The 27,885-nt window shown below is 49.6% G+C and overlaps 1 protein-coding gene across 1 annotated transcript in view; it reads left to right on the top strand.

The window, feature by feature from the left end:
• Positions 1–853: 853 nt before the first annotated feature.
• ELK3 (ETS transcription factor ELK3) overlaps positions 854–27,885 on the top strand; it is a 38,973-nt gene continuing 11,941 nt past the window's right edge. The window contains exons 1-2 of the mRNA XM_024754363.1: positions 854–1,063; positions 20,917–21,699. Coding sequence (XP_024610131.1) covers positions 857–1,063; positions 20,917–21,699 — 990 coding nt within the window. The 5' untranslated portion in view covers positions 854–856. The remainder of the gene's footprint in view (positions 1,064–20,916; positions 21,700–27,885) is intronic.

Genomic DNA, 27,885 nt, shown 5'->3' with positions numbered 1-27,885 from the left:
GGAGTTCACCAGGCTCCAAAGCTAGGGAACAGCATTTTAGGCGGAAGGAACAGCACCTACAAAGTCCACACCAGAGTCAAGGGAAAAAGATAAGATTTTATAGGCTTTCCTCTCACAGTGGAGAAAAAAATGCTTTTCCCATGACTGTGCTTTTATGGGGCTTTTATCTGCCACATGACAGATGGGACTTTTATCTGCCACATGACAAGTGCCTGGGAAAGAGAATGACTCTTCAAGTGGCAGTGACCCATTCCTCAGGTCTATAAACATGTATTAGGCGCACGCTGCACTCGGGCATTGGGCTGGGTTATCAGAGTGCTGGGAATACAAAGAGTAATCCAACAAAGTCCCTTCCTCACGAAGCTCCCCGTGTGGTCACACTGATGGAAGTACCCCAGGCCCCACGTAAATGCACTTATCACGGGGTCCAGCGTTTCACACAAATAATGGCCTAGAGGCTGAGCAGCAGAGGAATTGATAGGACGGGCGGGAACATGTTAATCATCGTGGGCATTAACAATGATTAACGTGGGGGATGGTTTGTATGAGGACTGATTCTAGGAATGGGCAGTTCATTAATCATTTTTTCACATTATTCTCAACGCAACCCCATTACCTGCCGGGATGTGTGTGGCGAATACGAAGGTCACAGGGCTTCCCTGTATTTCTGAATTGTGGCTCTTTACAGAAATGCAGCCAGAAGGCACCTGATTCAGAGTGGCCTGTTGGGATGGAAATGAAAGCAACTTTTGATTAGGTTCACTGGGGGCAGAGGGAGGTGCTGAGGTGCCCACCCTGAGCCCCCGACCCCCCCAGACCTGGCACCTGCACTGACGCGGCCCCTCCCTCCTCAGGTATGGAGAGTGCAATCACGCTGTGGCAGTTCCTGTTGCAGTTGCTGCTGGACCAGAAACATGAGCACCTGATCTGCTGGACCTCCAACGATGGTGAATTCAAGCTCCTCAAAGCAGAAGAAGTGGCCAAGCTGTGGGGACTCCGGAAAAACAAAACAAACATGAACTACGACAAGCTGAGCAGAGCCCTGCGATACTATTATGACAAGGTAAGCCCTTGCCCTTACGGGAGGCTGTCACGGGGCGGGAGCCACCTTCACAATCCATCCATGGAAGTGGAAAGTAGGGTACCGTAACGCTATTGGCAAATAGAGGCAATTTATGTGGGTTTTGTTGCTGTTGTTTCATAAGAAAAACTGTGCCATAGGGATTTTTTTTTTTTTTCTGGAAGGCCTTAAGGTGTTATCGTGGGTCAAATTTTGTTCCCTCTGCACTTTCTTCTGTGTTGCTGCAGGATTTTGCTAATAACAACAGAAATTAGACGCGGGAAGGTTCTGGGGCCTCCCTCGTGGGTAGTTGCTTGAGTGACAGAATGAATGTGACAATCTAGAAAGTCTGTCCAGTTTGTGATTCACTCAAACAGACTTTGCAGGAGTCGGGGGGATGGCACCTGGGACAGTTTATTTAACATTTGGGCACCCGCTATTCTCACGTATAAAATGGGGCTCATAATAGCGTGGGTTCAGGATTGCCGAGAAGAACTAAACAAGCCAACACACATTAAGCACTTAGAACAATGCTTGGTACCTGGGGATCGCGACTTCGTGGGAAACTTCCCTAATTAAAAGAAAAACCATTCTCATTTTTAAGTCACAGAGATAAGTCAGAGTGCTTTGTTAATGATAACACAGCATAGTTTCCAAAGCCAGGACTGTTGGGGTGAGTAGTTGTGCATTTCTGGAAAAGCAGTTGATGTGCCTGGTAGGGCAAAATTATTGCTCTTTAGGGGTAATCACTTCAGGCCTGTAATTGTTGTCCATTTCTGTGTTGATCTGTTGTTGCTGAATATTTAGCCTCCTAGACATAAAGATTTGGAGTCCTAATAAGTATAAGCATTTGTTCTGGTTTTACTCTTCTTGTTGAAAGGTGAATTAAAAACGGATTTAAATATTAGTTCCTGATCTATGTTTGGTGCCTTCCTCCTGCCAGCCTCTTTGGAATTCAAGACAGAGGATTGCACATTGCAGGAAGTGGGAGCATCATTAATTATAAAGTGTTCCTTTGTACGATTGTAACTACGCATGATTGACATTGACATGTTAAAGGTGCTTCTCTTTAATGTAGCAATTAATTAATGCTGGCTTAATGCAGCGTCTTACCAAGAGGTAAAAGCACTTCTCACAAATTGTACTGTCTGAAAGCCTCGCAGATGGTTTATTGCTTTGCATTTTTTTCCCCCAGGTTCTAAGTTTACACAATGGGAATCGGGGCCCTCTGAAGGAAAACAGTCATCTTGCTGGCTGGCAAGGTGCCTAAGAGCATGGCTTTGAGACTGACCGAAAAAAAAAAAAAAAAGGAATTTTATTGTTTTAAATCAGGGTGTCACAGAAAAGGAATTTGGTGTCTGTGACTCGGTGTCACCTTTTCACGTGGCCCAGGCGTTGGGGCTGAGGATTGTATATCTTCAGCACAAAGAGGGATCATGGGCTGAAGGTGACTCCCCAAAAGACAGGCAAAGCTGTGCTGTTCAGACTACATCTGATCTCCCTTGGGCAGGTGTTGAAAATCTCGAGGGAAAGCAGTTTCAGAGCCTTCAATCACCCACCATGTTTTGGTACTTTCTGTGTCTAAGGGACTGTGTGCCGAGCACTCCCTACCCCTGGTCTCCTTTAAACTATCACAGCCCCCTGAGACAGTCCTGCTGGCATCTCGTCCTTTTACAGATAAGAACGTAGGAGCGTTTGATGGAAACTTTGCCCAAGCTCCTGCAGCCAGGAAGTGGTAGAGCCAGGATGCCCACATTCCTGGCCAGAGGCCTGCGCACTGCCTTCTGTGCTGTTCATTTCCTTTGCCTCTGAATACCTGAGTTCTAGGTAGGCAGTCAGGCAGCACAAAGGGTATCGCAACCTTAGAAACTTGTATTTACTGTGAAGCCCCAGGTCCAAGTGGCCAGTGTGGCCCGCTCACCCCAGGTGTCCCTTTCCTCTTCTGCTGGGGCTGAGCTAAGGTCCGGCCACATGACCTCGTGCAGCCAGCTGGCCCTGATAGTGAGGGCAGGAGTGGCTCTTGTCCAGGGTGTCGTGCAGGCTTGGCCACCAGGAGAAGATGCCCTTTGTCCTTCCTTGGAAACGTGTACACCGTACGCATGCACGTACACACGGCCATTTGAACCTTTCTCATGAAACCTTATCAAGTGATGGTAGGAGTGGTCATTAGACACTGAATATAGTTGTGCATGAAAAGAAGAGGAGGGAGGAGGATGAAGGAGAAGAGAGGAGTCAGGCGAGAGCGAGGGGAGAGGACGGACAGAAAGCGGGGAGAAAGAGAGGAGGAGAAATGGTGAAGGAAGGTTAAAAAATTGTATGTTACATTCTGTGATGGACACTTACTTTTTTCAGTTTTGCCAGCGTTGCTCAGGGACTGTATATGTAAGTTGAATAGTGTGAAATTGCCAGTATCTGATCGTTTTTTTGTTTTAAAATTATTTATTTATGGCTGTGTTGGGTCTTCGTTTCTGTGTGAGGGCTTTCTCTAGTTGCGGCAAGCGGGGTCCACTCTTCATCGCGGTGCGCGGGCCTCTCACTGTCGCGGCCTCTCCCGTTGCGGAGCACAGGCTCCAGACGCGCAGGCTCAGTAGCTGTGGCTCACGGGCCTAGTTGCTCCGCGGCATGTGGGATCTTCCCGGACCAGGGCTCGAGCCTGTGTCCCCTGCATTGGCAGGCAGATTCTCAACCACTGCGCCACCAGGGAAGCCCTATCTGATCGTTTTTGACTCACAAAAACGCCAGTCTTAAATGGTTTGGTCTCTCACTGGAGAGACAGATTCAAGGAAGGTCTTTGTGAATGTGGAGCCCCTGGCCACATGGGCACCCCTTGCTGTGCCCCATCCTGCACTGCACGTGCTTCTCACGGTCACCCAGCCCTCCTGTGACCCTGTCTGCCTTTCAGTGTCATCTTCAGTCCCCTTCTCTCCCGTCCCCCACCCCTCTTTCTCCCTTCCGCCCCTCCCCCTCCCTTTGACACTTAGCCAGAGCCTGCTCTGCGCGTGCGTGGCATAAATTCAGTGACTCCCTACCTTGACAGCTGCGTCTTTGTCCCTGTTGTGTTTCCTCTTTTCGGCTTGCTATCACCTCTTCACTGTTGGCTGAAATTGCACATCCCTTGGTCTGTCCTAATAGGGACGTTTCCTGCCAGAGTAGGTAGGCATGAGGATATCATTATTTTTGTATGTTATATGTCATATTTTTAGCTCATTCCAGAATATTTAGAAATGGGCAGAGAAAAAAAAGTGGAAAATGTGCAAAACTTTGCAGAAGGCGTCAGAGAACAATGTATGGGCTAATGGTATCAGGTTGGGGCTGAGGTGCTTTAATCACTGTTCCTTAAAACATCCCTCCCTCTCCTCGGAGGGGTAGATTATCACAGTGAGTACTATGATAATAGCAGGAACTCTGGGCTGCACAGTCTGGATTTGAATCCAGCTCCATGACTGTGAGTGCTTTGCCTAATCTCTCCTAGTCTCAGCTTCCTTCTCTATAAAACGGGTATAAGAGTAGAGTCTACGTCAGAGGGTTACGATGGGGATTAGCTGAGTTAACACGTGGTCAGGGCTGAGAACAGTGCCCAAACACGTTAAGTGCTGCAAGTGTTAGCTGGAGTTATAACAGAGGATGGTTTCCTTATCGCTAATTTGAAAAATTCAGGCAGGTACCAAGAAGAAAGTTAGGACCTTTGTGCCAGCATCCTACACACAGGGAGGGGGCATTAGATCTTGGGTGTTATGGCTCTTCTCACTTGTGAGCGCTCGGGAGTGCTTTGTGGTGCTTTTTAATGATATCTATTTTGGCTGTTTTGAAAATTCAACTTTCAAAGATGCTTTCATGTTTAAATGACACTTCCTGCCCCTCTGAATCAAACACCTCCCTTTGCGGTCAGTGCTGTCCAGGGTAAAGTCCTGCTGTGCCTCCTGCCCTGAGTCTCAGATCCCCGAGAGGGGTGGGCATTGAATAGCACCTGCCTCCGTGGGATTGTGTGAGGAGCACGTGTGACCATGTGTGTGAGGCGCTCAGCACCTGGTAAGGACACGTAGCAAATGCCGGTCGATTCTGATATCTGCGTTTGCAAGACTTATCTGCCTGGCGGTACCGTCGTGTCTATGGCCGTCATCCTTACAAAGCCGTCTTCACCATGGGCTCCTGGCTTAGCCACTTTCGTCACTCTGGTGCTGTGCACAGGGTCTGGCACACGTTAGGGGCTCAGTAAATACTGGAAGCAAATGAATGAGCAAATGGATAACATAATGAAGTGGCCGCCACCCAAATTCAAATCACTTCTATCATGAAAACTGACGCTAAATAGGTGTTAAACAACAAAAACTTACTGCCTCTGGGTTATTGTACTGTATTAATTATCTAGGGCTGCTGTAACAAATTACCACAAAGTGGGAGGCTTAAAACAACAGAAGTTTATTCTCTCACAGTTCTGGAGGCTGGAAGTTGAAGTCAAGGTGTCCGCAGGGCCACATTCCTTCTGAGACTCTGGGTGGAATCCTCCCTTGCCTCTTCCCAGCTTTGGTGGTCGTCGTCAGTCCTTGGTGTTCGTTGGCTTGTAGCTCCGATCTCTGCCTCTGCCATCCCATGGTGGTCCCTGTGTGTCTTTGTGTCCAAATTTCCCTCTTACAAGGACGCTAGGTCTATTGAATTGCAGTCCACGCTCATGACCTCATCTTAACTCTTACATCTGCGAGGTCACATTCACAGGTACTGGGACTAGGGTTTCACCCTACCTTTTAGGGGAACACACTTCAACCCATAAAATGTATATATATTTCTGACACTCCTGGACTTACATTTAGATTTTCAAAATTACACACCAAGGGAGACTTTGGATTCAACGAATCCTAAAGGAACACTGCTCCCCGTGACGTGGACAGCAGCTAGATTCAACCGCAGGTGTGAAATTAGACTCTATGACAGGCACGTCACAGTGTACGCACTGTGGGCCACAGGCGCTGTGCTGGGTCCCCTGGGGTGGACGCAAAAGTCAAGCAGATGAGTCCTGCCTTAGAGGGTTTCAGAGTCTAGAAATTCAGCGGTTCCTGCTTAGCAAATTAATTTAAATACATGACACAGACCGGGAGAAAAGCCGACCGACCCCGATGGCTCCAACCCTGGATTAGCAATGGCTAAGGTCTGGTGTTGGTCCCTGAGGCTCCTTACCCCACCTGCGTTTCTGTGGATTGCCTATTTCCCGTGCACGAGGGAAGGCTGGGGAGGTCGGGTTTTGCAGCCAGGCACTGCCCAAGGACCTGCTGCCCCTCTCAGAGCTTTGAAGAGGCGGCTGGGCAGAGCCAACTTGAACTCCAAGAAAGGAGTGATGCCCAGACCAGGACACAGCATATTTTATTCTTCAGACATGGACTGGAGGCCCCTGTTCAGCTTGGAAACATGCAGGTAATGGGAGGACGCCTGTGTCTGAGCCCATGAAGGGCAGAAACCAGAGCTGACAGAGACCTAAAGGGAACATTTAGTTCGTGCCTGGGTATTTCACCGTCACCCTCTGCCAGCTTGTTTCCCCCAGTCCTGCTGTAAGCCTTCAGAGATGCATTGGTCCACGGTAGTTCTGGCGGCTCACGTGGGGTAGAGCTTTCTTCTCTTCTTAGTTTTAAACTGAGTCTTCCAGAAGGTACTTTTACAGCCTGATGTAATAATAAGGATCTCTTGCAGAGATTTTATTTATTAAAAACCTTAACAACTCTTAATAACCTCAGGCAGACTTGGGTTTTAAATCTCTTGTCCTGGGGTGGGGAAGAAAGGGCTCTGTACCCAGCGCACAGCCATCACTGGCGCTGACACCTGCCCACACCCATTGGCCCAAGTGTGACGAGCATGGGGGAACGGCTGGGATTCACAGCACTTATTCTCTTTTTGAACAACTTCCGGGTGGTTTTTAATTATGCAGGCATACCTTGTTTTATGGCGCTTTGCAGATACTGCATTTTTTACAAATTGAAAGTTTGTGGCAACTGTGTGTGGAGCAAGTTGTAATTCTCACAGTATTTCAGAGTTTTTCATTAGTATTTTGTTTGCTACTGTGATCAGTGATCTTCGATGTTACTATTTCAAAAAGGTTGACTTGCTGAAGGCTCACGTGGTGGATAGCATTTTTTATCAATAAAATGTTTTTTTAATTAACATATGTTCTCTTTTTTTAGATCTAATGCTCTTGCACGCTCAGTAGACTACAGTACAGTGTGAACATAACGTTTATATGTACTGTGAAACCAAAAACTTTGTGTCTCACTTTACTGCAGTAGTTGCTTTATTGCAGTGATCTGGAACCGAACCTGCAGTATCTCCGAGATACTCCTGTACATCCGTCTCCAGGTGACATGGCCCCTTTCTCTCACCTCTGCCTATTCTTCTGTGGTTGAAAACATACCACCTCCCCGTGAGTGGCTTAGCAGCTGGCTGGGGAGACAACCGTGCAAGCCAGTTATAATAGCGACATCTTGTAAAGCGCTGGCTTGGCCATGATTCCAGCATCTATCTTGCAGGAGAGACGGGGAGAGAAGTAAAGGCAGAGACAAAGTTACCAGAGGTCAAGACATCTGACCCGGGTCTTGAGGAATAAGAATGCATTTACCAGGCTGCCAAAAGTTGGGAACGGATTTACTGAGAAAGGGAACAGCATGTGCAAAGGCCAGGAGGTGTGAAAGAGTTTGAGTGTTTATTTAGGGAATGAGGGAGGGATGAGGTTGGAAGAGTGAGCGGGGGATGAGGGTGGAGAGTATCGTGCTAAAGAGTTGGAACTTGATGTCAAGGGCAATGGAGAAGCCGCTACAGGCGGCAAGAGAGTGCCGTGGTCAGGTTTGCATTTTAGAAATACAGATCTTTGTCTCCTCTTACTCTTCGTGACATTGATGGTGCCACAGTCCGACCCCACAGCCCTGATCTTTCTGGCTGGTTAGCACAAATCGATTGCTCTCTGCAGGCTGAGCTGGTGCTGTCACACCTTAAGCATCAGGCCTGCACGCCCCGCTCTAGAACTGCCCGCGAGGGAGGGGGAGAGAAGGGAAATGGTGGCGTCTGCCTCTTGCGAACACCGGCCAACTGACTTCTGCTCAAGGGAGCCCAAGCCATGACTCTCTGTGTTGCTGCCGAAGGAGACCTGGAAGCTTACACAATCCTTCATCCTTTTCTGTCCAACAGAGCTTTTGTCCTTGTTGTTGTTGGCGGTGAACATTCATCCCAGGGGGGAGGCTGAAAGCTTTGCCAGCTCCCTTCTCATCAGGAGATTGAAATGGTGATACGATGAAAAATCCTCCTGTCACCACAGCAACCTCCCGGCTTATCCTCACGATGTGCCGAGAGGTCTTTACTTAATTGGAAGGGTTTTAGGGGAGAACAGTCAGGACAGAGTCATTGGCAACATACTCCTGGAAGCGGAACGCATCACCTTCTTAACTTAATTGGATAATTCCTTTTAAATCGGGTGTGCAGTCACGACAGGAAAATGTTCGTGTTAATGATACGTATCTGAGCTCAACTGGCCCTGGCAGAATTCTTTAATTTCCCTAAATAAATTTTGTGAAGATAATATGATGTATCGTCTGTCAGAGTGGAGAAAGAACAAAAGTCCAGCGAGCATTTATATCCCAGAACTTTCTAGAACACCTTGGTTGGCTGCAAAATGCCACAGGAGACCCATCTATCGTGGACTCCATTCGGGGGTCTTTTGTATCTCAGAGGCGCCCTCTGTGCTCAGCCCTGGGTCTGAGTGTCGAGGGCCTGGCGTGTTTGGTTGGCTGTCTTTTTTTCTTTTGCGTCCCGTCAGCCGCTTGGATGGTTTGGAGTACAACAGATGGCAACTGGGCTTTGCCTGGGGGCCGAGGGGTTAATCAGGGCCTCTCTGCAAGCTTTTGGTCCTGGATGCAGCCTGGAGACCTGTGGGGTAGCTGCTGGCCTCGTGGAGGGATTCCAGCCCGGCCACATTGCCCCGGGAGAGAGCAGCTGGCATGAGGGAGCCAGGCTGCAGGGGGGACCCTGCGTGTTGATTGGGGGTGTCGCCTGTCTTGCACAAGCTTCCAAGCCAGCTTCCTTGTGGCACTCAGTGTTCCCCCAAATAGGGCCGTTGCTAAGAAACACCCAGAGTCTTGGGAATAACTTCAGCGCTGTGTTGATGAGGCTGCTGTGCTTGGCAGCCCGGCTGAATCCCCTACGTCAGGCCGTTACCCAAGCCCACACCAGTTTGCCAGCATGAACCTTCCCGCTTCTGGGCTTCTAGCTGCAGGAAAATTTAGTGGCTGTGTAGACAAACTGACAAAATCCCTGACGTTCACAGCATACTGCCCGCCACCCACCATCCACCCACCAGGCCCAGCTGCTCCTCTGAGTGGCCTCCTCTCCATCTCCTGCCTGGGCTCCAGCAACAGTTTATCTCAGTTCCTACCCCAAATTTGTGACAGAAGGAGGGGAAGCTCACATGTACGGAGCATCTGTCTTGAGCCAGGCCCTGTGGTAGATATTTTTACATTTAGACACTCGTTCCCTAACACGTGAACTGCCTGTCGTCTCTGTTGGCGGTGGGCCCATTTTAGAGGTGGGGATACTGAGTCTCAGAGAGGTTAACTAACAGGTTCAAGATGAAGCAGCCGGTGAGCAGCAGAGCTTTCTGCCTCGGAGTCTTGACCCCAAGGCCCACGCTCAGGACTGCGAAGCTGGAGGGTCACACAGTTGCAGAGCCAGGAACTCAGGCTCGAATTCCATATTCCTCTTATTGCGGATTACTGCCCCAGGGCAGGCAGGCAGAGGGGTCCAGCTTCCAGTGTTTGTTGTTGGAGATGATAATGGGAAAAACTACTGAAAACGTGAGGTGGTCGTTCTGGATGCCCCAGAACACCCTGCACTTCCTTTGCATCCAGATGACACTTCCTAAAGAGAGCCAGATTGGAGCACGGCACCCCTCCGCCTGTGCACCTGCCCAGCTCCCTGCAGCCTCCAGGAAAGGCTCCAAAGTCCCTTCACCATCTGGCCCCATCCCGACTGCTCCCCCTGCAACTGCCCCACCCGCAGGGGAAGTAGGGGAGCAGTTTTACATTTTTATTAACATTCCAGAGGCCTTTAATAAAAATACCCTTGAGTGTTGAAAGGGAGCCAGGGGGAGACAAGACTCCCCATCCAGTGAGAAGCAGCCGCGGGCCCAGAGCGGGTGGGAAAGTGCCCTTAACATCATGCAGTCTGGGCCTCTCGGGTGGGGTGGGCGCCCCCTGGGCAGCAGGGAGAGGAGCCCTTCACTCCAGGCCAGGAGAGAATTTGGAAGGACGGTTGGCCCTGCAGCTTTACAGTGCCAGAGAATAGAGATCTCAACCCAAACCACGAGGAAACCTCCCCCGGGAGTCGGCCAATTCCGAGACAGAGTTGGAGCCCTTTATTGGCAGCACGTTATTCTTAGAAGTTGGAAGTGGGGCTGGGTGTGATCGCGCGTGTGTGCGAATGTGCGCACTCCAAGCTTCAGCTTTAGACCCAGGACGGCCCAGGCTGCGCTGGACCCAGTGCCCTCAGCAATGTGGCGGCGTGAAGGCGGGCCAAGCTCTGGAAAGGAAAGGCCAGGCCTCCCTGCCCCGATGGACAGAGACGTTGAGAAAGAGGAAGGAGTTTCCTAGGGCTGCCGTAACAAATTAGCACGCACGTTGGTGGCTCAAAACAATAGACATTTATTCTCTAAAAGATCTGAAGGCCAGAAGTCTGAAATCGAGGTTTCAGCAGGGCCGTGCTCCCTCTGAAGGCTCTAGGGGAACATCCTTCATTGCCTTTTCCATCTTCTGGTGGCTCCCGGAAATCCTTGGTTCCTTGACCTATAGCTGCACCTGCCAATCTCTGCCCCAGTCTTCCCATGGCCTTCGTCCCATGTGTCTCTCTGGATTTTTCCTTTTCTTGTAGGGACATCAGTCATTTAATTTAGTGCCCACCCCAACTCCAGGGTGATTCCATCCTGACATCCTTAGCCGATTACATGTGCAAAGACCCTATTTCCAGATAAGGTCTCATTTGAGGGTGGGTGTGGATTTTGGGTGGAGGGAGTGCCATTCAACTCAGGACCGAGGAGAAGGACTGCCCCGGGGGAGGGAGCTCAGACTCATGGGTGGGTCGCAGGAGCCCTTTCATAGCTGCTCTACGGCCGCCCGTTGGGAGGCGAGCCTGCCCACAGCAGATTCCTAGCAGAGCCCAGTACAGCCAGCCAACCTCTGCGTCCCCTCGGGTTCAGGTGGCAGGGACGAGAAGAGGCAGGGACGGGAAGAGGCAGGGCCTGCCACTGCCATGCAGGCAGCCATCAGACACTTAGAGGATGAGGCCAGAGGCCAGATTCCCTTCCCTTGCTGTTCCTCAGAGCCCAGCAAGGAGCTTTCCACACAAACGCATCTTCAGTGTTTGTTGAAAGAATGTTTGCGTGTTATGGAGGAGGAACTCGGAGCATGACTCCTACAGTGAGTCCTTGTTCTGACTTTGGAGAGAGGACAGTTAGGTTCTGTGTCAGGAAAGAATGAGTCAGATCATGGTCTGGACGGGAACCCAAAACAAGGAGCTGAACACAGGGTGTTGGCTGCGAAGCCGGGGGCCTGGAGGCTCAGCTTTGCTACTTACTAGGTTGTGAACCCAGCTTGGAGCCCCGGATCCCTTATCTGTGAAATGGGCTTCAGAGTGTTGTGAGGCTTACATGAGATGCTGCATAAGCCTTCTGTAACTGTAAACCAAAGTACCCATATAAGGAATTTTGATTCCTTGAAGGCAGAATAAAACGAGAAGACAGTGTGATATAATGAGGATGCTATTCAATTAGATCATTGCTTGTAGGTGAAATTCCACTGGGTGAGAGCTCGTGTTTGGAGGACTTCTCTGAGTGAGGCACTGACATACGCTGGCCTTTTAGAAAAAACTGCCCTAGGAGATATTTTTATTTCCCTTTTAGGAATAAACTAAGTATCTAATTTGGGGAAAGCAACTAATACATCTCCTGTCCCTTCCTAACTTCGTTTGTATGTTTTTCAAAGATACCACCATCCTTTATCGTGTTTTGAAGATTGTTTAAAATTCATTTTCCTAAATTCATGTAAAAATGTTGCTTTGAGAATATCAACATTTCATATTAAATGTGTTTCCAACTCATTGAATTGAGGTGAGCAAACCGAAGCCTGCAGAAGTTCAATACCTTTTCAAGGTCACAGGAAGTAATGAAGCTGGGATTCAAACCCGGGTCCGTTCATCCCAGTGCTGGTCGCACTTCGCCTCTGGCCCGTCAAGGCCCTGGGCCTGTCTCTTCGTGTGAGCAGCTCTGCTCAGGCCTGTGGATACTGGGAGGGGCTGCCCATCGCCCTCCATGCTCCCTCCAAGCCCTTCTGCTGCTCGGCGGGGGCCGTAACCAGGCCCTGTATGTGGACATCAGCTTCCCGTTATTTTCCTGTCACCCTTGGGTGTCACCCACTTAGAGGTGGGCTTCTGATGTCCATCCTGCTGTGGTGGGACCGCTGGGTCCCCGGTGCCTCAAGTAGGGTGTCCCATCAAAGCAGGCACCTCCTCTGCCCTGCAGGTGGGCAGAGGCAGCTCTAGTGGGGTTAAAGAACAGCTCAGGAAGGCCGGCCTTCCTCAGGAGGAGCTAGAAGTGCCCTAGCTTCCTGAGCGTGGAGCTGGTTTTCCCAGGCTCGCCGCAGTTACCCCGAGATTCCTCTGGAATGCAGAGCCCGTGGTCCTGGCAGCCTGGCTTAAGCAGCAGCCTCTCCTCCAACTCAGCTGCTTTCTGGGAGAGGGTGTGGTGGTGGAACACAGAAGGCTTTGGTCTTGGCTCTGGGTAGAATTGGGTTCCAACTTCAGCTCCTCCAGCTACAAGCTACGTGATCTTGGGTGCCTAAGCTTTTCAGAGCCTGCTTTCCTTCTCTTAATTTGACAAGCAGAACATATGAGACATAATTTTTTTAATGTGAAAATGCAGATAAGCAAAAACAAATTTGCAAATCAGTGGTAATCCTACCTCTGTCAAATTTTATTATACACCTTTCAAGGTTAATGTTTCTCCTTTTATTTGATACATGTAAAAATGATTTCATTAAAATAATGGAAGCATCCCAGGCATGCTGCTTTTCCCCCTAATTTTAATTTAAAGACATGGGGAAATGTTAATGATGTATTGTCCTCTAAAAGACCTCTGTGGAATTCTGTCGTAAGGCTCACCCAGTATTGAACCCACCCCTGTGGGCTGGGAAATTGGGTATAACCTCACTTCCAACCAAGAGCCTCGACTTTTTCATCTTAAAAATGGGATCACAGGGACTTCCCTGGTGGCGCAGTGGTTAAGAATCCTGCAGGGGACATGGGTTCGAGCCCTGGTCCAGGAAGATCCCACATGCTGCAGAGCAGCTAAGCCCGTGTGCCACGACTACTGACTGAGCCTGTGCTCTAGAGCCCGCGTGCCACAACTACTGCAGCCCCTGTGCCTAGAGCCTGTGCTCTGCAACAAAGAGAAGCCACCACAATGAGAAGCCCACACACTGCAACAAAGAGTAGCCCCCACCCGTACACAGCAACAAAGACCCAACGCAGCCAAAAAATTAAAAAAAAAAAGGGGATCACAGTACCCATCTTGCAAGGCAGTGCACGTACACCACGTGACAGACCCTCGCAAATGCTTGCTTCTTTTTCTTGCCCTTTCTGGCCACGGGTTCCTTTCATGTAGGCTATCTACCCCGGCCAGACGAAAGACCCCCAAGTAAATCCTTCCCACTTCCCCGCCCCAGGATCTCGGTGACAGGCGCTCAGGGCCAGCTGCCTGCATCACCCTCCCCGAGGGCTGCAGCCACAGCAGACGCCATGGATCTGGGCTGCTCCCTCCAGCCTGGGCAGTGCGTTTCCTGTTCTGAGAGGCATCAGAGAACAACGAGATTGGCTGGGGTGTCTGGTTAGTGTTTGCACCAGTTGTCAGGCTGGACGTGCGGCATCTCGGCTGAAGCTGCTGGGGCATTCTGAGCGGGACGCTTGGATTCCCCAGTTGCTCGCGTCTCCTGCTCTCTGCGGGAGGGCCTCTCTTCCCCCCAGTCCTGAATCAATTGGCGTGTGTGAGGTTTTCTTCACAGTGGATGTCAAGTGCTGGCCACACGAGGCATGACGGACTGAAGCCTCGCGTCTACTTCTTGTCTTAACCCAACTAAATAGAACGTCATGTTTCCCCTCCTTGGTCGAGATATGTAAACCAGGTGTGTTTCTGTCTGCCGGATGACCCAATTGGTCACCCAGACCCGTGGGAATAAGTACAGCCTTCTAAGTGGCTTAATTTGGACTCTTCAGTTGTCATTACAGCTGATAGAGGGTGGTTTTTACGTTTTGTTTCGGTTTTGCTTCAATGGGAGTGTAAAAATAATAATGCTGAGAGCTGATATATACTGTGGGCCTGTCACGTGTGGCTGTCGCAGGTGTTCTGCTAAGCGTTACATGGATTACACAGTCAATCCCGCAAGGTGGATGGGAGGTCGGTCCCCTCATTTTATAGATGAGGAGACGACTGATAAGAGACAGGGGTGGCCTTTGACCTCAGGCCGTGACTCTGGAACCGCTCCTTGTCATCCCAGTGGCAGCCCTGGTGGCCAGGTCAAGTGGGAATTTATGGAAAGATCTACCACTCTGTCCTCTGTACCCAGCCCTGCTGCCAGTGTTGGCTTCAGAAAAGGATGGGCTGTCATGAGCCGCAGACATCTCTCAGTTTCGAGAACAAGATAGGAAAGTTGTGAAATCGGGGGTGGTGGGGGCAGGGGTCCTGCAGTTTCTGGGAGCCCTGAAATGGTGGAGGATGAAGGGAGCCGCAGCCCTACTGATGGGGAACCCACAGCTGGTCCGGCTCCTCCTGGGGTCAGGAACAGCCCCTGAGGGAAGGGCAGCACCGGGAAGGAATGAGAGCAGGGGAAAGAAGTCCGAGCACAGGAAAGCCCCAAGCACGACCTTACATCAAAATTGGGGTGCGGGCTTCCCTGGTGGCGCAGTGGTTGAGAGTCCGCATGCCGATGCAGGGGACACGGGTTTGTGCCCCAGTCCGGGAAGATCCCACATGCCACGGAGCGGCTGGGCCCGTGAGCCATGGCCGCTGAGCCTGCGCGTCTGGAGCCTGTGCTTCGCAACGGGAGAGGCCACAACGGGGAGGGGCCCGCGGACTGAAAAAAAAAAAAAAAAAAAAAAATTGGGGTGCCAGGCCAGAGCCGACAGATATTTGCCGGGATACGTGGAATTACAGTTTATTAAGCTCTCACAGAAGGTGTGAGGCTGTGAAGGTTTGCATTAGCCCCCAGTGTCTCTCTGGGAGTTTTCCACTTAAAAATGCCAGCAAGAAAGCAGATGCGAAAGTATACGTATTGGATGCATCACATGGAGCTTTAACCAGCCTGGGAATTAGCCGTGGAAAATTGTCTGTCATGGGGTGAAGCCTCTGGCTTCCTGCCTCAGTCAGTTCTCTCCACAATGAGAGTCATTCATTCAATAAACATGGAGCGAACTTAATGGTATCCTTCATAACATCAAAATTAAGACGGTAAATTCAATTCCACAAGCATCTCTTCATTACCCTGCACTGCAATTTTTTTTAAACCATAATACTTAATAGGCATATGTCTGAGTTCTCCACTGTATGGGATTATTTACACAAGCTCCTTCTTCTTCTGTGGGAGGAGAAGGCAGAGTTAGGTGTAATATATACATATTTAAACACACCCATGGACACACCTATGTGTAAGCCTGGAACCCATCAGGGCAGCAGACGACACTGAGGGAAGTGGAAACAGGACCCACTCTCTCGGCACTGTCTTGTTAGGTTGAAATAACCTAGGGAGACTCTCATGGGACCAGAGGTAGCTGGTGCGTCAGGAAGGGTTCCTTTGCACAAGGCGGCCACAGTCCGGCCCCAGGTGGACTGCTTGCCCTGTAGGCTCCAGCAGTCTTAAAACACCCACTGGGCAGTGGTAATGGAGGGAGTGGTTTGGGGACCCGAGCTTCCACTTCGGCTGGAACTGCCGCCTGGGGTGCGTTGGGTGGATGTTGCTTTCCCCCGTTGCTGAAGTTGGTCCCGTCCTTGCCGCCTGTAACCTCACACGGAATGCCGGGTCAGAAGTCCACCCTGGTTGTGAATACACATTTGGTGGGAAATTACGAACAGAGGCTGGTCCTCCACATGTGGAGGGAAGATGTGTGCAACTGTTGCCCTGAAACCGTGCTTGAGAGTCAACTCGGCCCAACTGGACACAGACAGCGTTTGTCAGGTTACCAGGCAACCGTAAATAACAAATATGTGTGAGTCTGGGAGGAAGGGGTGGAAAAACCAGGCTTCTTCTAAATATCCTTGTCACTTTTCATAATAAGAGCCCATCCCCAAGTGCTCTCGTGTCCTGGGCTGTGTCAGCCCGAGTCTTGTGTCACCTTCCGTTGTGGCCAAGTGCTCTGGAGTCAGACTGCCCAAGTACACACTCGTGATTGGGGGTGGTCTATACTCTCTGAGCCTCAGTTTGCCCATCTCTAAAATGGGGATAATAACAGTTCCAATCTTTCAGAGGATTAAATGACTTGAAGGTGGTCAAGTTCTTAGCACACAGCCTGATAAATAATAGTCCGCAAATACTACCTGATGTTATTCCCCTGTATTGTGCGTTCTCTCAGCAAGCCCCTCATAGGCCAAACTCTTGCAGGGAAACCTCCCTTTGGAGGCTACAGAGAGATCTTCAAACACACATGCCCCCAATACGCTCCTGGGGTCTGCCCTGGAAGTCGGGTACGAAGGGGCTGTCAGTTCAGCTGCCAGGTACACACCTCCTCTGGGTCCACCTACCCACCTAGATCTCTGGCCTTGGGCATCCTGGTGGGGGGCTTTCCTCACTGGCTCCCCTCATGTGAGCAGATATTCCCGGTGTGGAGTTGGGCTCCCAAACCGCTGGCCTGCACACTCTGACCTCCTTCCTGCACCCCACCCTCCCCGCTCCTCCCAGTCCTTCCCAGCCTTCCATCTTCGCAGAGGTTTCAAATTGTCCAGGTAGCCACATCTAATCCATCTTTCCTGTTGGTTTCTAGAGAAGCAAGATCCTCCCTGGTTCTTTCCAAAAGCTGTTTGTTTCTCCTTCAGTTGTCTCCATCCCTGTCACCGTGTAGCCTTTCCCTAAAAAAACTATCTTGGTGTCCAAGCAGCTCTCCTCAGGAAGGCAGCAGCTGCTGAAGGGCCCTTACTGCGTCAGCGGAGTTCAGGGCCCTGTGCAGTGTCTTATGTTTTCTGTTCAGAGTGGGGGTTAGCATGTTATGTCAGTTGCCATCCAGCCATCAAAAGTTCCCACCATCTTCCCTTTAAGCCTGCCAAAATTCTTAAAATTCCTTATGCTCTGGATGGACCTTGAGGGCATTATGCTAAGTGAAATAAGTCAGTCAGAGAAAGACAAATACTGTATGATCTCACTCATGTGGAATCCACAAAGGCTGAACTCACAGAAACTCACAGAGTAGATTGATGGTTACCAGGGGCTGAGGTGGGGAACCAGGGAGATGTTGGTCATAGGCTACCAATTTGTAGCAGTGAGATGAGTGAATCTGGGGACTCTAATGTACAGCGTGGTGGCTAGAGGTAATAATACTGTAATATATACATGAAAGTTGCAGAGAGAGTAGACCTTAAATCTTCTCACAACAACAACAAAATAGTAATTACGTGGGTGAAGGATGTGGTAACTAACCTTATGTTTTGTGATCTATACGTGCATCAGATCACACTCAAACTTACACAATGTTATCTGTCAGTTATATCTCAGTAAAGCCGAGAAAAAGGATTCCTCACGTTCTCTGTCTAAATAAAAGCTTTACTGAAGTATAATTCACATACCAGCTAATTCACCCATTTAAGGCATACAAGTCAATGTGCTTTGAGTGTCTTTATAGAGTTGTCACAATCAATTTTAGAGCATTTTCACTACCACCTCCCCAAAGGTCTTGCCTTTCAGCTGTCACCCCTCAATTCCCCCATCCCACCTAGTCATCCCCTAGGAGACGACTCATCCACTTTTTGTCTCTATAGATTTGTCTCTTCTGGATATTGTATATAAATAGAGTCCATCATACAATATGTGGCCTTTTGTGTCTGGTTCCTTTCACTTAGCAGAATACGTTCAAGGTGTGTCCATGCTGTAGCTGTGCCAGTGCCTTCATTCCCTTCTATGGCTGGATGACATTCTATTGTATGACTGTCCCCTATTTTGTCTATTTCTCAGTTGATAGTCGTGTGGGTTGTTCCTTATGTTCTTTTTAACACATTGAGGCCCAGCTCTCTATTTGAGATTGCCTTTCAATTTCCAACCACTTTTATCATTTTTATCACAGTCCCAAATGACTTCTTGGTTTGCTTGTGAACGTAATCCCTGCTCAGACATTACGTTCTGAATACCCATAATAAAATTAAAGGTTGGTTCTGTTAAAAAAAAAAAAATTTCCGAGACCTGGCAGAAGAAAGGATTCAGCCCATACAGTTTCTCTTTTCTTCTGTGTAATTATTTAGGCTTTAATGATTCACTCGGTTTAGATGAGTGTTCAAACTGGCTGAGAATAAAATGAAGTTTTCCTCCGGGGAGAAGAATATTATGAGTGGGAAACAAAAATACCTTAGAATTTTAGCAGAGGAACACACCAGGCAAGCATGCTTTCTTTTTATGGGTCAGGTGGCACCAGTAACACCCTTATTTAACCCTTTCCTTTTGGGAGCTGATTTCTCCCAGGCGCGTTGTCTACCCAGGCCTGGTGTGCAGAGATGATGCCAGTTAGGCCCAGGTGGAACTCTTAAGTTTACTAGATCTCTCTGAAGTTTCTCTAAGTGGTTTTCAGTTTTGCTAGTGTCGAGTGTGAAAATGAGGTCAGATGGAGTAAATGGGATTTGGTGGGTTAAATTGCAGGCCAGGATGCCAGGCACTGGAACTGTTCAGCTTTGAATCTCACGTACTCAGGTTTGAACCTCCTGTGTGCTGGTGCTGAGCAAAGTTTCGCCAGGATTTGCGTTATTGGGTTTTCTGGTGCTGCCTGGGGACCTTGTGTGTCCCTCCCTTAGATGCCTGCCCTGAAGAATTCTTCCTTGAAAATCTCAGTGGCTTGGTAATTATGCCCATCCCTCCTGACTGCTGGATAAATTCACTTCTGGGATTTGAGGATGCATTTAAGGAGGACAAAGGCAAGTTAGCAGAGGCTGTAATGTAACAAGAGGGGAGGCAAAAGCATAATATATTTATACACCAAAATGATCACAAGATGAACATCAAAATTTAATTCAATTTCCTCTCATATATTTGAAAGTTGCTAAGAGGGTAGATCTTAAAAGTTTTCATAACAAGGGAAAAAAAAAATGTGTGTGTGTATGTTGATGGATGTGAACCAGACTTACTGTGGTGGTCATTTTGCAGTATACACAAATGTCAATCATTATGCTGTATACCTGAAACTAATGTTATATGTCAATTGTATCTCAATTTTTAAAAATTTGAGATGAACTAATTTTAAAATGTCGTCTCTACTAAGGGGGCTCTTTGATTCTCTCCCTCCAACTTTGTGTGGAAATGGGAAAAACCTTAGGCTTTAGAATTAGTAGATCTTGTGGCCCTTGGGCACATCACTTCCCATCTCTGAGCTTATGTCATAAGGATGATACCTTCCAGCCTACAAGTGGGTTCATGTGAGATCAAATGGGATCACGTGTGCATAACACCCAGGACAGAGTAGATGCTCAACAGCAGCTACTTTTCAAGCTTTTCTCCCCCAAATGATTTGTTTTTTTTTTTACGAACCCGTGTCCCCTGCATCGGCAGGCGGACTCTCAACCACTGCGCCACCAGGGAAGCCCCCATATCCAGGTTTTAAAAGGAACAGTTTGTAAGGAAGTCCTCTTCCCACAGGATGGTGCCACTACCTCTCTGTGCTTGAGGGAGACCATCTTTGTCTGCCTTGAGTACCTCGGGCCCGGCAAACATTTGATAGACTTTGCTAATGTTCGGATTTAATAAATCTCAAGAACAGTACAGCCTTTAAAATGAAGTCTGTTCTCCCAATGTGGGGTGGAAACTTTTGCAGTGATTATTGGTTTTCATTTACATCCTAATGTTTGAGGATGGGAGCCATAAACTGAAGAGCAAGAAGTAGATACCAGCAACTGAAAATACTGTATGAATGTCGTGAACATCCAAGTAGACGCTTTGTTTTTTCCTCCAGCGGCTTTCTTGGCAGAGAATTAAAAAGGAAAAAAAATGGCTGCATGATTTAAGAAAACACTGGTGTTTTGGTGATAATAACTTACATTTCTATAATGCTTTCCAGCTTACAGAATGCTTTCCCATTATTATTTCATTGAATTCTCACAAGTCCCAGAGGTAGGTAAGACAATACTGTATTATGGTAAAGGAAATGCTGCCTCTACCACTTACCTACCATGTGGCTCTGTGGGTTATTTAAACGCTCTAAGCTTATTTTCCTAAGGCCTAAAATGGGAGTTGAATCATCCCTTTCTTTTAGGATCGCTGTACAGATTATATGAGCTAATGCATAAACAATACCAGCGACAGAGTAAGTGCTTAATAATTGGCAACTGTTACTACGTTCTTAGGTATAATAATCCTCACTTCACAGATGAGGAAACTAAAAGTGACCACCCATTTGCCGAAGATCACACCATTTGTAATTAGCAGAACTGGAATGCAAATCAGATTCTTCTGCCCTCAGCTTTAGTCCTCTTTCCATTACACCTTAGCTGAGATGTGCCATCAGGACTTTCAGTGCTTCTGCCAGCAAGGTCCCCCACAAGAATGAGCCTCTTACCAGTTTCTCTGATGCACTCATCTTTTCCACGTCTGCTTTTGTGTTCACAGAACATCATCAAGAAGGTGATCGGGCAGAAGTTTGTGTATAAATTCGTCTCTTTCCCGGAGATACTGAAAATGGACCCTCACGCGGTGGAGATCAGCCGGGAGAGCCTTTTGCTGCAGGACAGCGAGTGCAAGGCGCCCCCCGAGAGCCACGAGGCCCACAGACACGGCCTGTCCGCCCTCAAGAGCGCCAGCCGCAACGAGTACATCCACTCGGGCCTGTACTCGTCCTTCACCATCAACTCCCTGCAGAACCCACCCGAGTCCCTCAAGGCCATCAAGACGGAGAAACTGGAGGAGCCTCCGGAAGACAGCCCTCCCGTGGAAGAAGTCAGGACTGTCATCAGGTTTGTGACCAACAAAACCGACAAGCACATCAGCAGGCCCGTGGTGTCCCTGCCCTCCACGTCGGAGGCCTTCCTGGCCTCGTCCGTCTCCGCCAAGATCTCCTCGTTAATGTTGCCAAACGCCGCCGCCAGCATCTCGTCTGCCTCACCCTCCTCCTCTCGGTCCCCGTCCCTGTCCCCGAACTCGCCCCTCCCCTCCGAACACAGAAGCCTCTTCCTGGAGGCCGCCTGCCATGACTCGGATTCCCTAGAGCCCTTGAACCTGTCATCGGGCTCCAAGACCAGGTCTCCATCTCTTCCCCCAAAGGCCAAAAAACCCAAAGGCTTGGAAATCTCCGCGCCCCCGCTGGTGCTCTCCGGCACCGATATCGGCTCCATCGCCCTCAACAGCCCGGCCCTTCCCTCGGGATCCCTCACCCCAGCCTTCTTCACCGCCCAGGTAAGAGCCGTCTCTGTCATCCTGGCCGCCCCCAGACTCAGTGGCTTAGCGGAAGGGAGGAAAGAGCAACCGAAGCAACTTCCTTCTGCCCCTCAAAGGATAATCCGAAGGTCCCTGTGGCAAAGTCACTGTGTCACTGTGCAGGGAAATTACTTTTCCATGCCCAGGTGGGAGCATACACAAGAGGAAAGGCTTAGGGTATTGGCTACAGTGGGATGCTTGATTGGTTTCTAGCTTTTAGGGACCTAAAGCGATCGTAAGATGGAATACGCACACTGGCCGTCAAAGCAGATCCAAACAGTGATTTCCTAGGGAAAGCTGAGCAGGCCAGTGACATTTCAGAAGGGCTTTATGAAAATGTTATGGGAGAATCTTCTCTGGGGGGCCCTTGATAAGTAGCCGTTTGTTTTCTGTTAATAAGAAAATAGATGCTAACCAGTACGGCCATTGCAGTCATCAGTGGGGAGCTGGGTTGTCCTGTAGTCTCTAATAAGAAATGCAGGGGCCACATCAAACGGTGAGAAAGAAAAGCTTCAGTAAAAAACAGTGCTAGTCTGAGAAAGCCCAGGTCCACAGCATAGGGGAGAGGAAAGCAAACTCGTGGAGCAGGAAAAGTCTTCGGTGCTACTAACTCCAACGTGAAGGCGGCCTTCTCCTCTAAATACGGTATTCAGATGCTCACCCTTGTCCAGCAGGCAGCTGCAGGGCAAACGCAGAGCAGGTACTGGTCAACCTACTTCTGCTTCCTCTGGAAAACTGGATGCGTTTCAGTGGCAGAGGTTAAGTGCATTGGCTTTGGGGTCACAGACCTGGATTCAGTCCCTGGCTGCACTGCTGGGTTGAAACGTGACTGCGGGTACTTGCTCTCTGAGCCAGTTTCCACATCTGTGCAATGGATTGTCGTGAGGATTAAAGGGGATAATGGCCGCGGGAAGAGAGCTGGCTACAACCGGCAGGTTTTAGTATCGTGTGACTTTGTGGCACCAGGGTGGGGTCATGCTTGAGGTGGGTAGGAGCTCTCTGTCCCCTGCCTCTGTACCCACCGCTGTAGGTGTCCTTGCTGTCACCATCACTAGTGGCAGCATAATTGAGCTGCTCATGTGTGCCAGGTACTGTTCTAAACACCGTCCATGCACCGTCTCAGTTATTTTTCATCACAGGCCCGTGACGGAGATACTATTATTGTCCCATTTTCCCAACAGAGGTGAATGAGGCACGGAGGTAAAGTAACTCATCCAAGGTCACACAGCTAATAGGCCACAGAGGTGAACTTGAACCTGGTTAGTCCGCTCCAGAAGCCATGCGCTTTAAGTAAAATGCTCTCGGCACGTGCACTGGGAAAATGCCCACTTGTCCCTGATCATGAGACATCCGTGGAGTCTGCAGACACCTGAAAGCAGCTCTTGGGCATTTTCCTCTCCATGGCTTCTCCCCGATGATTGTGGCCCAGGGATTTCGTGTCGGCTCAGCTTGTGAGCTGGTGGTGACGGCAGGCTGCCACGGAGGGGAGGGCTGAGGGCTCGCGTGTGTGCGCTTACGTGGGGCATTTCCTGACCAAGCAGAACTGTCCAGTGACTAAGGACCGCTGAGTAAACGGCTCAGGCACAGCGGCTTCCGATGTCGCTCAGAGAAGTAACTAGAGAAGCGCGTCAGGGGGTGCAATCTGAGGATCTCCTCCCCGGCCTCCTCTGTGTTTCCAGCTGTGAGGTGTAGAGAGGCCTAGAGCCAGGCCAAGGCCAACTCTGATTTCGGTCCCTGCTTTCTCTGTGTATCACCGTCTCTGAACACGTGCCAGTCCTGTAGTTGCGTCAGAGGAAAGCGGCTTGGGCGTGGGAGGAAAGCGGCTCGGGCTAGCCCTGTGGTTATGGGCCTGGACATAGTGAATTTAGGGAGGCTCCAGGCAGCGGGACTGAGGATGTGTGGCTGGGCCGAGGGGAGGGGGGACAGTGACACGAGTTAGGGACAGAGGGTGGATGTGGAGGAATGGATGCAAAGCTCAGGACTGGGAGACGGCGTCTACTAGAATGGCCTGCCAGCAGGGAGGGGGAAGCACGGGAAAGCCAGATGTTTAACAGAGGACCTGTGCCTTAGGGAGATGCACTGGCTGGTCCTCCCAGGCTGTGAGGGCAGGGCCTCGACCTGTGAACGAGCGCCATGACGTCCAAGATGTGGGAGGGCGCTTCCCGAAGGGAGAGAGAGGCACAGGGCAGGGTCTGGACTAGGACAGGAGAGGGGAAGTGTCAGCCTGGGCCTTGGATCAGGTGTGAGGGGGTGGTGTTGGGGGCTAGGTAGTGTCTGAAGCCATTCAGAGCTAAAGGAGTCAACGGCTGCCCTTGGGAAGATGGCGGAATCTCAGGACTTGAGATCCCCTCACCTTCTAGTGGGCTCAGCTCTGCACCTGGAGCGCCTGTGGCTGACAGGGAGGGAGAGGTGAGGCCAGGAGGGAGAAACCAGAGAGAGCAGAGGAAGGGCAGGACTCAGGGGTGGGCTGTTCCCCCAGGTGGGTTCTCTGAGAGCAGACAGGAGAGTCAAGTGGTTTTATCTCGACTTGACAAGCCTTGAGTCTTTTAGGATTTCGGGGAGGCCTCGAGTCAGTGTAGGATTTGGATTCTCAGAGAACAGGAGCTGTTTCAGGTGCCCCGGAAACTAACCCACCAGCCCCTGATTCTCCCTCCAGTGCACAGTCAGAAATAGCATCAGCTCCCTCAGCAGTTCTCCTGAAGTCCACTGGGCCTCAAACTGAGGGGTGAGCCCATCTCCCTGAAATCGCCCCCAGGGACGGGAGCGAAGGACTCCTGTTGGCCCCCAGGTCAACTCTGGGGGGGTTCCTCTACCCAAGGGAGCGTGGGGCGTTTCTCTCACAGGCAGCAGTGGCGCTTCACTCCGCGGCTCACTGGCTTCTCTCCTCCCTTAGCACTTTCTGTCGCAGAAACAGAGGTGTGCGGCGTGTACGCAGAAGCATTTGGTTACCTGTGGGGACCGCCTATCAACTTCCTTCGTGGCTAGCTTTAAAAGAGATAAAAGTGTGCTGTAATAATTGGATACCCTGAAAATGAAGTTCCCAAGAACTTGTATTTATTCCAAGAATGATTGATATTTTATTGATTCATTTATTCCAAGAATAATTCCCAGTTAGTTTCAGCTAGAAGCATGGCAGGAAGAAGGGTAGGATTAAGCATGTCTCAGCCTGCTTAGGGTCATGTGGTTACAGTGCCCTCCAAGGAGGGACCTCATTAAACCGCATACCTCGTGTAGGCCCAAATTCAGATTTGAAATTTCAAGCTACAGCATGACGGGCATGAAAAAGCATCGGCGTCCTGCCACTCCCCCAACATCAAAACCACCACTCCCATCAAGAATACTTGTGGCACATCTGCTGGCACCCATACAAAATGCAGTTGAGATTAGCCTCATGAGTCTTTGAGAAACGATTACAAATGTAGACAGACACGATGATCACCACGAGGCAGCCCCAGCGTGGACTGTGAGAAACTGAGAAAATGAGAATACAAAAGCCAGCTGGCACCAAGGAGTGAGGTAGTTGGAGCTCAGCCACCGAGGTCATATTGGGCTGTTGCTAGAAAAACAAGAATGTTATCTGTGATGGCATGAGCCACAGAAATTGAGATGGGGGTGGGGGGAGGAGCCAGGATGTGAAACCCTCCTGGTTTCCAGCCAGGCACCATGGAAGCCCAGATGGTGCCAGCTGGAACTTCTGATTCTCTGTATCTTCTGCATCTGGGTGTCACCTGTCCCTCTTCCTTCCATTTGCCTCTTCTGTTAGGTCTCTCCCTCCTCCTGTCTTACCAATGTAAAGTTAGTTCAGAATCGGAGGTTGGCTCATTGCACGTCCCTCCATTTATGCCAAGGCCTCTGTTCATCTCACACGTGATGTCTAAGATGTTGAACTCAGATACGTGCGGGCACCAGGGTGTGAACTCACATCAGAGTCTGAGCATGCATGCCCCGGGCCGTTTTATTAGTAGCGAGACAGCTTGCTGAGGACTGAAATGCTAAAACCACCTTCCTGCATTTACTGATGGATGTGACAACCTTGAGCCCAGATCATAAGGTGGGAATTGGGAGTAAAATGGATGCGTGTGGTGAGGAGCGTGTGGGTAGACTGCCTCCTGGCTCAGCTCTGGAGTGGTTTCCATCTCATTGTCTCTTTTGCCACGATCACAAAAGGAAGTAAGTTTGTTTTTTTTTTCCCTTCATCCCACTCCGTAACACTGCCCTAGCTCAGCCTGCAGCTTTCTCCATACTGGCCCTACAGAAGAAGGATGTCCTTTTAGGGGCTCTGTTCACTGGAGGATGTCATTGGTAGACTTTTGGGTGACTTGACACTCCAGCTGAAGGTTCTTGCTTTTCCCAGCTCTGGATTGCCTAAGATGAACAAAGTGTGATCGTCGCCCTCCCTCTTTCCACCCTGGGGCCCGTCTTTTCTGTAGATCCTTTGTGGATCTGCCGACTTCTTCCCAGTTCTACCCTTATTCTATTTTTCCCCCTAACTCTTACCGTAGCTCCCCTGGACCAATAGGGAATTCTCCTCTTTGTCCTCTTTTCCTTCAGATCAGCACACTCAGTGCTACACAAACTTGTGTGTGACTCTACTTCTTTTTGGAAGTTCTTAAAACCATGTTTTTATTTGAATTCAGACAACTCTAGGAGTTTCCAGAGGTTCACTGTCACCTTTTGAGGATTTTTTTTAACCACAAAATGGCACTGTCATGGATTCTGTTGGCATCCATGGGAGATTAAGATTAGAGATGTTTGTTGCTACAACCTGCCCAACCATCGGCTAGGCACCTGGAGATACAGAGGTGAGCAAGACAGACACAGTTCCTGTTCTCATGAGCTTACAAGCTCGCTGTCCAGTAGGTAAAGAATAAGGGCAATATATGACGTGGGGTGGTGTGAAATTATAGAGGGCCCTGGGAACTCACTGAGGAATTTAGACTTGTTTTGATGGGAAATTAATAGCTGCTGAAGGTGTAAGTCAAGGGAAACAAAAATTCCTGTTAGAATCTATCAACAAGTAATTATTTAGCATTATCTGCAAATCACAGGAAGGACACCAAAAGTACAAGTGCCTATTTTTATGACCTTAGGACCTAGCCATGACAAGGCATACACACGCACAAGATGGCACGCGGCAAGAGCCAGATACACAGTGCAGAGAAGTACCTTAGGAACAGAAGGGGGAAAGAACATGTAGTTCAATTCGACAAACCCAGACCGAGCACCTATCACGTGTCACAGGCTTTGCTTGGAGTCGGGGGTGCAAACGTGAATTAGACAGTCCCTGTTAGTTGGGAGGGAACTCGTAACTTAAGTTGGTTAATATAGTATCCCAGACACAGTACAAATGGAATTCTTAGGTATAAAAGGAATACTAAGGAAGAAGGTATTAACTTTCTTGGGGATGGGGAAGGGTGTTGAAAAGGTGTTCGTGGAAGGGGTGATCACACTTGGGCAGGGTGTTGAAGGATCAGCAGCAGTTTATCTGGCACATGGGGTGAACGAGGCAGAGGAACACCTTGAGCCAAAGCATAAAGATGTGCAAATAGCCTTGTGCATTAGGGCAGAACAGTAGTTCAGTAAGAGGGGAGGATACATTCCAAAGGTATAGGAAGTGGTGGAAGATGGAGCCTGAGTGACATAGTTGAGAATTGTGTTTTAGAAACCATCCTGATGACGTGGATGAGGGAGGGGAGAGGCTGGAGGCAGTTAGGGTATGACTCTAAAATTCCAGGTGAAAGACAATGAGGACCTAAGGCTGTGACAGTGGCATGAGGCGAAAAGCGATGGTTCTGGGGGACACAGGGACTGCCACCAACAGGACTTGGTGATGGGTGTGGAGGTGCTAGGGGAGAGCCAGAAGTTGAGTATGAGTTTCACGGAAGGAAAGAAGCTCATGGGGAGAGGTTACGGGTCCGGTTTGGGCTGTGTTGAGTTTGAGGACCCTGAAGGACATTCAGGAGGAAACACCCAGCTGCAGTTAGGGCTAAGGAGAGAGTCTGGGGATGGTCAAAGGATGGTTAATAACTGCAGAAGCAGGTGCGATCACTTGTGGAATGGCTCTAGCCCAGGGGACCATGGGCTGAGTGGTCAGGACAGTTCTGGAATGAGTGCTGAAGAACGAGTAGGTTGGAATTGTGTGGTGCTCAGGACACTTCCACCAAA

This window comes from Neophocaena asiaeorientalis, unplaced genomic scaffold (genome assembly GCF_003031525.2).
Source record: "Neophocaena asiaeorientalis asiaeorientalis breed wild unplaced genomic scaffold, Neophocaena_asiaeorientalis_V1.1 scaffold92, whole genome shotgun sequence".
Taxonomy (NCBI): domain Eukaryota; kingdom Metazoa; phylum Chordata; class Mammalia; order Artiodactyla; family Phocoenidae; genus Neophocaena; species Neophocaena asiaeorientalis.
Note: the sequence above shows the minus strand (reverse complement) of the source record. Positions and strands in the feature narration are given on the sequence as shown.